This window comes from Centruroides sculpturatus, unplaced genomic scaffold (genome assembly GCF_000671375.1).
Source record: "Centruroides sculpturatus isolate CEXI.00-Female unplaced genomic scaffold, Cexi_2.0 scaffold1060, whole genome shotgun sequence".
Classification (NCBI taxonomy): Eukaryota; Metazoa; Arthropoda; class Arachnida; order Scorpiones; family Buthidae; genus Centruroides; species Centruroides sculpturatus.
This window is the reverse complement of record NW_019385223.1, coordinates 158,081-170,099: the sequence shown is the minus strand read 5'-3', so window position 1 is coordinate 170,099 and position 12,019 is coordinate 158,081. Positions and strand designations below refer to the sequence as shown.

The following is a 12,019-nucleotide window of genomic DNA, read 5'->3' as shown; positions in this document are numbered from 1 at the left end:
AGATACGATTAATTATATGAAAGTTTATATCGATTTTTTAACTTTAGTATAGTATAATGGAATTTAATTTTAATAAAAAAAATTATCTTATTTTTAATTTCAGTTACTGTCGACTGTCATAATGATCCTGAAAATATAATTGTGACTATAGATACAGATATACCATTTTTGGGTCTTGCATATGTTACTTCTAAGTATAATGATCCTAGATGTGTGATACATGGTCATGGTAACAATACAACTAAACTTAAGATACCATTTTTAGGATGCAATACTTCAAAAGTAAATTATCTTCCTTTGCTATAATAGTACTTTTATTTATGTTGCTATTATTTATTTATTTTATTATATATATATATTTTTTTACAGAAAGATACAGGATTATTTATGAATAGAATAACTATTCAACAACATCCATTGATTGTTAGTTCTGGAGATGGAGAGTATGAAGTAGGATGTAAAATGTATTCTGGAGATATACAAATTGATAGCGGAAATAATATGGAAGTCACGTAAGTCGGCCGTTTACTTATAGCTAGGAAGTTCAACTGAAACAATTATATTTGATGTTAACATAAAATAAAAAAGGCGATAAAAGTGTAGTAACAAAGGACTTCATAAAGTTGCAGCTGTGTAGCAGGTTCACAAAGTCTGAGAGACATTGATTGAGTTTAAACAGTAAATTTTTTTAAGATATAAATAATTAAACTATATAGAAATAGTCGGAGAAAATAAAATAATGAACACAGCTTCGAATAATATTAATTATAATTGTTACTATAGCCTATATAATATTATTCAGTCAGGAAGAAAACACATGTAATACTATAAATCTTATATATAAAACTATATCAAATATTTTAAATATAATTTTACATTAAAAAAATTGAAGAAATCCATCTTTTTTGTGTGAATTTCTATTTTTTTAAAGAATTTTACAGTTCGAAAATCAGATATTACAATTCATTAATACAAGGAAATTCACTCGAAATATAAAAAAATAATTTAAATATTCGTTTAATTATTTCTATTGCAAAATTTATCACAAATTACATTTGAAAATTAAGCTTATAATTAATATATGTTTCATATTTTTACGAAAACTTTTAATTAACGTAAAGGTTAAATACTGATATTAAACTTTATTATAAAGTTTGATAAATTAATAAATTATATAAGCTGACTTGTATAATTTATTTACTTATTATAATTACTTCCTTGTCGATTAGATTTTGATAACATCATAAATTTTGAATATAAAATTAATTTTTAAAAATTTAATCGTTTAAATATTCTCTCTTTCCGGAAATTTATAAATCGTAATGTATTTATTATGTGTATTTTTTTTTTAAATTTAAAGGTTTTTGAAGGAACTAAAAGATCTTCGTTCGATATAAGTGTTTGCATGATGATTGTATTTGTACGTATTTCAAAATTTATGATTATTTGCGACTTATTTTTAATAACATTGGAAGATTTCTCGCCAATAATCATAAATTTTAATTAAAAATACATCTAGGTATTACTTACAAATAAGATTATTTACAAATATACACACGTTATAAAATAGTTAGCTAAGTAATATACCTATATACTTGTACACTAATTTATATCACATCAGTACATTGAAATATATAAAATAATATGCCAATGTTAATATATTTAAGAATTAGATAAAGTATTACTGGAATGGAGAATCAAATAATTTTAACAGCTGACCAAAATTTAATTAATAAATAGCTTAAATAATTGCATTAATATAAGTTAAATTATGCACTTGTCATCAGCTATATTTACACATTTTGATTAACTATTTAACTAGTACTTTTGTTTAACTAGGTCTTTATTCTCATTAATCATTCAGGATAATTTACTATCATGTAAATTAGTTTATGTTTTATTATTTTTTTTATTGTAAAATGTTCTTACGACTTTTTAATATATTATCGGAATTTTATCGAAAGATTTTTATTTTTGATTAACGAATAACGACTTAATTTACTTTGTGTGTTAACGTAATAAAGTACAAATTTAATTTAATATCATTTTCACGAAACTTAATTTTACTTTAATATATTTACTGTAGATTTTTTGGAGACTGATCACTTGACTCTAAACAAACATTACTTACATACTATAATAATACATAGACCAGGAGGAGTTGGGGATTTTTCTCCAGGCCCGTGAAAAGGTCCTATCCCTATAAATTAACGTTAATTTATAGGGGTAGAGCCACTACGAGATGGCAAGATTTGAAGGCTTTTATAAAAAAAAAAAAAAAAAAAAATGTTTATTCTGTACAACAAGAATTAATTTCATGTTTTTAAGATGGACAGTTACTTATTTCGATAAAACTAATAAAACATTCTTAATTTAAAGGATTTTTAACTATATTTTATGTATTTTATCTATCAATAAGTAAGCTAAACAATCTTCAGCTTAAAGTCTCTCACTAGCAAGCTATAATTTAGGGCTGACGCTTCTAAATTTAATATTTGGCAGAGGGAAAGGCCTCTTATAGTTTATGGCTATAACAAGTCTAAATCCGGTCCTGTCGATGAGGCTATCAAATATGTAAGGAATGCCAACGATGATGCGTGAGAGCTGAATACAATTATATTGCCATCTGCACGCAGAAACGATTACTGCATAGCATTTAAAAACGTGCATAAATAAGATTCTTGCCAACTTTTTATTGATATTTGAATAATAATGAATAATCTTGGTATGGAAATAAATATAAATAGAATAAATATGACATAAAATTTATATTATATATATATAAATTAATAAAGTAGACAGGCCTACAGAATTTATTATATACTGAGCTTTCGAGATCTTGTATGACTACAGCAAGCCTCTTCCCCCCTTTTTTTTGAATAATTGAAACACGTAAATGCTTTTTATTAATAAAAAGAAGTATTAAAGATTTTATTTTCTGATATTTTTACTAATATTAATCTTATAGAGTGTAGTAAACTATTCGGGCCTATGGAAAAATTCTCAACTCCCCTTTTAAAGCACTGACAAAATAAAATTATTTGATTTATTAACAAGTAAATATTTACAGAATAATTTCTAAAATAATTACATAAATCGTTCGTTATTAATTTTTAATAAATGCTGTTTTATATTATATATAACATTTTAATATTTGCTAAATGGTATGTTATAAATATTCCATACACATATCAAAAAAAGGCGGATCAGTAAATGAATTTACTAAGTGTCATAACAAGTTTATTTTTCTGGAATAAAGAATAAATTTAAATGTTACAAAATTTCATAACATACAATTGTAAGTCTTTGGAATTCGCATTTAATCTTACTAATAATTAATTTGTTGTAGTTAATATATATATATATATATATATATTTTACAGTATATAAAGTAGACTTGTTCTTCTAAAGTAAATATCCTTTCAGGGCGCCGTCCGCTAATATAAGTGCTTCTACCGATAGTGTTTCTCCACCTCAAGTTCTTCTAAGAGTATATGATTTTGAAAATGATGTTTTTGTCGAAACAGTTCGATTGGGTCAAGTAGTCGAATTGGAAATCACAATTAGAGACGGCAGTAAGTATCATCATTTATTATAATTAAATATATCCGAAAATATACTTTATACATATTTAATTTAAAGAGTGATGTAAAGATTACTAAGCTTATACATTTGTTTAAGATTTGTACAAAGGAAGAGTCTCAGACTGTGATGCTTTTGGTGAAAACAGAACAATGTTTCCCGTGATCAGAAATTAGTAAGTCAGTTCAATATTTAATTAATATTTTAATAAACTTTCAAAGTAAATCATTATCAATACTGATAATACAGTGGTTCTCAACATTTCTGAGGTCGAGGAATTCATGTTGAATATGAAGTAAACTAATAAACTTTACTGTATCGAATAAATTAGAAACATGCAATTATTTATAAATATTGTCCTGTAGTAAATTAGAATAAACTTGTAATATAAACTTAAAAATCCGGCTTAATATGATGTCCGATATGATTGCTGATCTCTAGTGTTTGTGATTCCTTCCTCACTTGATGTAATAAGTCCTAATATAAGTAAGTCTTCGTGACGAGTTAAAGTATTAAAACTAACGTAAAGGAAAAGAAGCAAATAATATAAAGTTAAAAATCTGTTTTTCGTAGAAACAATCGGTGAAAGTATACAGAATATAGATTGAGAACCACTGCGTTAATATTTAGAATTTTATTATTTACTTTAATGTTTATTAAATCTCGTGTAAGTTACATATTTCAAAATTTTGAGTGGAAAAAAACTTTTAAAAATTATCACTTTACAAAATTTATTATTATTTTTCTTTTATATTGGAGTCGAAATCATATTTTCCACTAGAATTTATTTTAAAGATGTTATTTTAAGAGCATATTATTTAAAGAATTTCTTAACTATATTCATATTTCACAATAATGGGTGGAATTAATATTTTCTTAAATGTTAGGATTTTCATAAAAGAAACTGACGAGGTTTTTGAATTAAATTAAATTTAAAAAAAAAAAAACTCTTCCAGTTACGTGTAAATACTGAAAGGATAATTTTTCTAAAATATGTCCTTCAGTGTTTACCCTTTAAAAATTAATTTTAAACAATCATTATTGAATTCAATAAATATTTAAAATTTTTCAAAATAAAATTATCTCAAACGGTTAACGCCTTATTTTCGCGTACAGCCTTTTATTCGAGGTCAGAAAACAATTTTTGTTGCGTACCATACCACCTTAATTTGCATTAAAATATGATTAAGTTAATATTCTTCCCTTAATTACAAGTCTAATTAAAATTTTTTGAAGTTAATCGAAAGTAAATCAAATATAATTTAATTAAATCTGTTTTATTTTAATATTTTTACTTTAACTACTATAATTAATAAGTTATTAAATTTCGTTAATTATAAAATTCTACAACAAAAATTTTACATAAAATAAAACTAAGATAATNTATAAATAAACGAATAAGCATAATTACATCTATATAAATTATAACAGTAAATGACAATTTACAGTTTTCTTGAAATGCAAATGATTGGACCTATGGCACAACCTTGACTTTTTTTCCCCCACCTCTGACATGTTCTAGTTGACAGGATGCAGCTAACGACACTAACCTTGACCCTGCACTCTCTCTGTAGATTTATTAGACTGAGATATGGAATTTTCCCTTTTCGTGAAATGAACATTTAAAAAGATGTTGTTTACTCATAAATTTCTTGCTATATTAGTCTAGAATATAGGGCATTCGGTGGGTGTTTTATCCTTTCCTGTGAACCACCCGAATTATTCCACTCCCTTATCATCGTGATGTTGTGACTAGGTCATCCTTGTCACGTTTTAAAGTAAAGTACATAAACGATTTCACTATTCTTTTCTTTTCAGTTTCAACAACAAGATGGCGGCACCGTTTACAGCGTTTGTTGTCTTGTGCCAGGTGAGCAAATTAAAAATAATGGCAATAGGAATAATTTTTTTTAAAAATTATTTTACTGATAATTTTATGTATTTTATTATTACAGGTTTTGATTCGAATGTTATCTGCTTTAGATAAAAGAAGTAAGTGTAAATAGCAATTTTCACTTCTAATTTCAGGTATCAGTAAGTGTTGATATAAAATATCTGTCATATTATTAAAGAGCTGACATTGAGAATTTTTGTATTATAACAAGCTTAAAAGATAAATAAAAGGTATTAATATTTAAAAAACGATAGCATTGTAAACATTTCTTTTAATATATTAACAATTTTAAATGAAACAACACAATTTTTATTCGAAATTTACAAAATTAAAACATACAATTCTCAAAAGTATTAACTCACAAAGTTCATACTATTTTAATTTATTAATTATTTACTTTTGTGATTTTTCTATTATAATTTAATTTATCTTCGAGATTTTTTAATATCCTTTAAATCAAGAGAATGCATCTAAACCACTGTAAATAATTCTTCCTCGATGCTAGACAACGTGAATTTACATAGAAAAAAACAAATGAATATGATAAGTTTTCATAAAATCACGCTAAAAGTTGCAATAATATAATCCTGATCTAATTATTATAGTATACAATATTAATTATGATAACAAATGGGAAATTTTCGAGTCATCAAGTATTTTTTTTTTTATTTTAAGCATATTTAAAATGATAAGAGATGAGTTATACATTTTTAATTTAAACAATTTCTCTCATATTATTGTTTGATTCATTTACAAATGTCAAAACACCGTTTCTGGTTGGATCAAAGAATTTAAACAAGTCTCTGGTTGAATTTTTGGAGACACTATGTCGTGTTTGTGTATATATTAAACAACAACAATATAAATCTTACATCTTTTAGTTGCTAGGTAGTAGCAGATACAAGAGTACATAATTGATCATGATTGGCAGATCGATTAATTACAACAACGCCATTAAAAATTTCATAAATAAAACACTTCTTTCCTATTACAGGAAACATTCTATAATTTATAACTTTGATAAGCATAATCATACTTGTTGATTGTTAACCACTTGTTAGAATTTTCACTAACCAAACCGGATATAAATATCATTTGAGTTTAAAATATTAAAATTTTACTGATATTAATTATGTTTATTTTATTATGTCATTTCATAATTATATGACGTAGTGTTTTTGTTTTTTCGTTATTTGATGACTTTAATTTTCGTCATATCACGTGGTGTTACATATGTATTAATATGATGTCATTTTCCCAAAGGAAATATCACGTTTCTTGCTGTATATCTTGGGACTATATAATAATTGTTATTCTTATACTATGGAGTATTTATATATCCGGATAAATGCTCTTTTTTTTATTAGTTATTTATGGAAATTTAACTTGCAAATAAAAGGTTGACGTATGCTATACAACTTTATATTATTTATAAATATTACTAAGGAAATGTTAGCAGTAAATCGATCTAATTTTCAATTATAGTGGTAAATAATAAGAGAAATCTTATAATTTTATTCTTTACTATTGTTTTTTTATTCTCTTAATTTACTCAAAATAGTTTTCTTGGTCACTCAAGGTCAGTAAAACTAGCAGAATAAATCTACTGTTATTAATTACTAGCTTATTTTTATTAATAAGCTAGTAAAATATGATATGGTTATTTAATTTTAGCACAGATTTGGTTACTGAACTTTTTACGGTTCGCATAAGTAACAATTTATTTAAATTTTATCTGTCATTCTTCTTCTTATCAAATTTAAATATTATTTAATACTAATTATTAAAATGAAAATGTCCACTTTCTTTATTGTAAATCAACGTTTTAAACGTTTTAATAACATTCGAACAAACAAGAAAAATTTTAATTATATTTAATGACTGTTAATAACAGAATAACATCTAATTATACAAATTAATTTAGTTTAAAGTATAGTAATTAGATAGATTACATCTGTTAAGATATTGACCCTCTTTCTAGTAACACAGAAAAATCCCTTTTCGACTTTAGTAAAAAATATTTTATGCTCTTTTTCTACTAATGAATAAGGACATGTTCAAATTAGACTAAGATATTAGTTTCACTGTTTATCTTTAAGTCTTATTTTTCATGTAAAACTACAGATCATTTACGTTAAATTCATTCCAAGATTGTATTTGTAAACCGCTAAAGAAAATATCACTTTAAAAAAGAAAAAAATAGATTAAAAAAGAACCAATTACAGGAATTACATTTACTAATTATCACTTTATAAATTCTTTTATTTATTTTTTTTAATATATATGTTTATATAAAAATAATACCGAATGTGCTACTTAGATTAATTTCAACCTAATTTATAACTTTTTAAAAGGATATAACTTAGAAAATCGAGTTAATAATACATTAAAATAGTAAACAGACACTACAAAACATGAAAGTGTATACTATTGACATATCAAAAAATTTGTTGTGTGTATTAATTATACTTGATACATTAATATATGATTTAATTTACAAAGTTAAATTATTAATAATTCTTTATATATAACACTTGTTTTATTCTTCAACAACACACACTTCATAATTTTTCACAAACATCCCTTCTGACGTAACATATCATCCCGTCCTTGACGTAAGAGAAGTAGTGATTTTTTTTTTAATTCGACGACCTTCTAGAACATTTTTAAAATAGAAAAAACATAAAACAATTATCATTGAAACCAATAAAATTTAAGATATAAAAATTAATTTTCAAATTAAGTATATTGCTGTGTTACTCTTTTATATAGCCTAAATTTTATTTTTATGAAAAGAATTATTAATTAAAAGAAAAACACTAGTCATACGATGATAAATCTCATTGTTAATTATAAGTAGGGATGTGTACTTTTATATATATATATATATATATTTTCACGCTTGTAGATAAGTTGTACAATAAAAAAAAAGCACACACACACACCCTTTACAACTTCATACAATACACATGACCTAAAAGAAGGCGCGCCATTTTTTAAATTTGATTGAATAGTTTTGATATAAGATCGCATTAAATTAACTCTAAACCCATTTATTTATAGTATAACATCTGTTTATAATATAAAAATGCTTCTATAGATTAAAAAATGTAATACTTTATCTATCATATCTCAATTTATGTTCGGGCAAATTAACTACTTTTTAAATTCCGTGACGCTTACATAAGCCGTAAACGATTCAAATTGATGTTAATCAATTTAGAAGTAACGGGGAAAAAATCGTAAAAAAGTAACACAACGGGAAGAAACACTCTGCTGGAGTCAAACAACATCTTTATCTCCCGCGCAGAATTAATATCTGTGGTAATTCGAAGACATAGACAGCCATGAACCCTGAATAAACATCTGTTACGATTAGTCCAATCATCATCCGGGGTTAGAAAAGTAGATGTAAAACAGAGGAAGTGGACATACGCACAGAAAAGTTGATGGTTCCTCCTTCAATGTGCTCTAAACGTTAATCATTGTGTAAGCAACATGTTTGACATTTTCGATTCTTTAAGGGCCTTACTCAAGGTAGATCGCGTTTCCATTGATAACGACGTGTTCCGTCTTCATTATAAATTCACAGTTTTGATATTAATCGCATTTAGTATAGTGGTTACCAGTAGACAATACTTAGGTGATCCCATAGACTGCATTCAAAACGATGATGTACCGGAGAGGGTATTGGAAACGTACTGTTGGATACACACGACTTTCACTCTTCCTGAAGCATTTCATAAAAAGGTAGGCGTGGATGTACCTCATCCAGGTATAGACAAATACAAGCCAGGAGAGAAGCGCATGTATCATCAGTATTATCAATGGGTATGCTTCGTTTTGTTCTTACAAGCCATCTTGTTTTACGTACCAAGATATATGTGGAAAAGTTACGAAGGTAACCGTATCAAAAATTTAATATTGGAATTAAATCGACCGGTACCCGATCCTAATTTAAATACTAATAAACACTTGTTAGCATTGTATTTATACATGAATCTACACTATCACGATCTGTACGTTAGTTTTTATTTAATATGCGAATTTTTGAATTTGGGAAACGTGGTGGGTCAGATGTTCCTCATCAATTTATTCTTAGGAGGTGAATTTACCAAATACGGTATCGACGTAATTAAATTTAGCCAAATGGAACAGGAAAATAGGACAGATCCCATGGTTATAGTGTTCCCCAGGATGACCAAGTGTACCTTTCACAGATTCGGATCTTCCGGTGACATACAGAGATACGATGCACTTTGCATACTTCCTTTGAATATAATTAACGAGAAGATATATATATTTCTTTGGTTTTGGTTTCTTTTGTTGGCCGGTTTGAGTTTATTAATAATACTCTATCGTTTAATCATCATCGTATGGCCTTATCTGAGATACTTAGTGTTGAAGTCACGCTGTCGTCTTACATCCGATCAAGATCTAAGAACCGTTATGAGGAAAGCCGGACTGGGAGATTGGTTTATAATTTATACACTGTGTAAGAACATAGAGCCCATACATTTTAGGGATGTTATGTCTGAGTTGGCCATTTTGTTATCAGAAGAGAAGAATCCGAAGAAAAGAAGGCGTCTGAACAGCGATTCTATTGCAACTTAGTGGTTTATTATTATAAAATTCAAATTTTTCCACCTCCTACGCTAAAAGAACAAGCATTATAAAGTAACAAGGAACAAGAAGGGAGCTTAATGGTTAGTTCTGTGTTAATGGGAACAAGTAACAAGGACTTTTTTAAAGCAGGATCTCTTGTTTTAATTCCTTTACAATATATCTGTATAGTCTAAAGCGCTACATACTTATTCATAATTTTAATGAAGTAGTTGTACAAAAACAAAAAAGAAAAGTACATTTCTTAAAATAGTATTAGATATAATTAAATATAGAATATATATTTTTGTATTTATTTTACAAGTAGATAACATTTAAGAAAGCAATTTACAGTTTTCTTGTTTAGGAAACTGTAAATTACTTTTTGCGCTTTTGTTCACTGTAAATAGTGTTTTAAATTTTATAAATTAATTTATTTACTCTTTACAACGATCAGCAGTAATATTAAATAAAAGTGCCTTTGTCTAATTTTTGCTTAATTACGAGTATATATATTTTTATATAGACTGTATACAGTATATACACTTGTACTCTTAAACGGTAAAGGGAAGTGTCTCGTTTGTCGTATCTGTCATAAAGGATGTATTAGTTAAGTATACATTGATTTATATTATAAAACATAATGTTTGTTGTAATATATATATATATTTCGTATGTAATTTGTTTTCTTAAAGGGTTTTAAATCTTAATTTAAGAAGCGTTATTTTTGTATGACCCTAATCGATAACAATAAATGTATTTTAAAATATGAATATTCTCTTTATTCAGCGTATGTAGATTATTCTATTATCGTTATCGTAAATTATTTTCGCTCCAATACTTTAAAATTAACGAATTTCTATTGTAGAATAGGCCCTTTTCAAGGTGAAGCTAGCGGAGCAACTATCCTGTGAAAAGGCCCTGATCCTCGATGGTGCGTTAGAGCCTCATGGGATTCAGACGAATTTGAATTAGGGGGCCCCATGTATAGTGTTGACTTCATAAATTATTTGAGGGAAATATATTTCTTATAAAAGATTGGTTGGGGATCCCTCTTAGTGGGGCCCCAACCAATCTTTTATAAGAAATATATTTCCCTTTTTGCCTAGAGGATAAGGTGCCACTGCAGCTTTCCTTCTCGACGGCCGTGGGCCCAATTGGAGAAATTTTTCCCGGACCCGAAGAAAAATTAGGCCCCGTAGTAGTTCCTACACTTATAAAATTAATTTTATTTTTATTAACAAACAAAAAGTAAAATATTTAAGACTGCTATTTATTAATTAAAAAAGTGTTCTACATCAAAAAAACGAAGGCAAAAGGGAAGTACTAAGAGAAAAAAGGGCCCGCTTTACCCCATACCAAACTTTTGGTGGCCCTACCAGGAGGCCTGAAAATATTTGTTATAAAATATTCATCTCATTGCATTTCTTACTTAATTAAAGAAAAAAAAAAAACTTTATATTTTGTCAAATTTTATTAATAAATATTGTTTTGTGTTTTAATATAAGAGAAGTAAATGGCCGGGCCTCTTTTAATCTCTTAATAGGCCCTTACCAATATTTATATGCAAATTACACAATAAACATTCATATAATCTTTAAGAAAATTACAATATCTTCAGATTTATCTGACTTATTTTATTTAAATCAGGCCCTATTAATAGCCAGTAGTAGGCCTCACATCTACGAGGCCTCAAAGACATTTGTTATAACTAATATAACTTTTTTTTTACATTATAAATGTATGAAACAAGTCAAATAAAACAATTTCTTACCGCCTAGCCAAGTGTGATTACTGTATTTTCTTCTTAATTAGTACCTTTGCTCCATTAATTTAATTACAAATAAAACTATTAAATCCGCTATAATTTATTATTATTATTGTTTTTTTTTAAATTACAGTAATTTAATTTGATGTTTCGCAACTATAAACAGAAAATTA

At 26.5% G+C, this 12,019-nt stretch overlaps 2 protein-coding genes and 1 long non-coding RNA gene across 3 annotated transcripts in view; all 3 read left to right on the top strand.

Annotated features, from left to right (window-relative positions):
* Positions 1 to 12,019, top strand: part of LOC111636361 — a 74,410-nt gene that overhangs the window by 10,391 nt on the left and 52,000 nt on the right. The window contains exons 4-7 of the mRNA XM_023381594.1: positions 104 to 282; positions 370 to 512; positions 3,427 to 3,575; positions 3,682 to 3,757. Of these exons, the coding sequence (XP_023237362.1) occupies positions 104 to 282; positions 370 to 512; positions 3,427 to 3,575; positions 3,682 to 3,757 (547 nt within the window). The remainder of the gene's footprint in view (positions 1 to 103; positions 283 to 369; positions 513 to 3,426; positions 3,576 to 3,681; positions 3,758 to 12,019) is intronic.
* LOC111636368 lies at positions 5,156 to 5,577 on the top strand. Its single transcript, XR_002758527.1, has 3 exons — positions 5,156 to 5,266; positions 5,401 to 5,452; positions 5,538 to 5,577. It is a non-coding gene; the product is annotated as an uncharacterized LOC111636368 (long non-coding RNA).
* Positions 8,553 to 11,070, top strand: LOC111636362 (innexin inx2-like). Its single transcript, XM_023381596.1, has one exon. It carries the CDS (start codon positions 8,975 to 8,977, stop codon positions 10,088 to 10,090), a length of 1,116 nt encoding a protein of 371 aa, XP_023237364.1. The 5' UTR covers positions 8,553 to 8,974; the 3' UTR covers positions 10,091 to 11,070.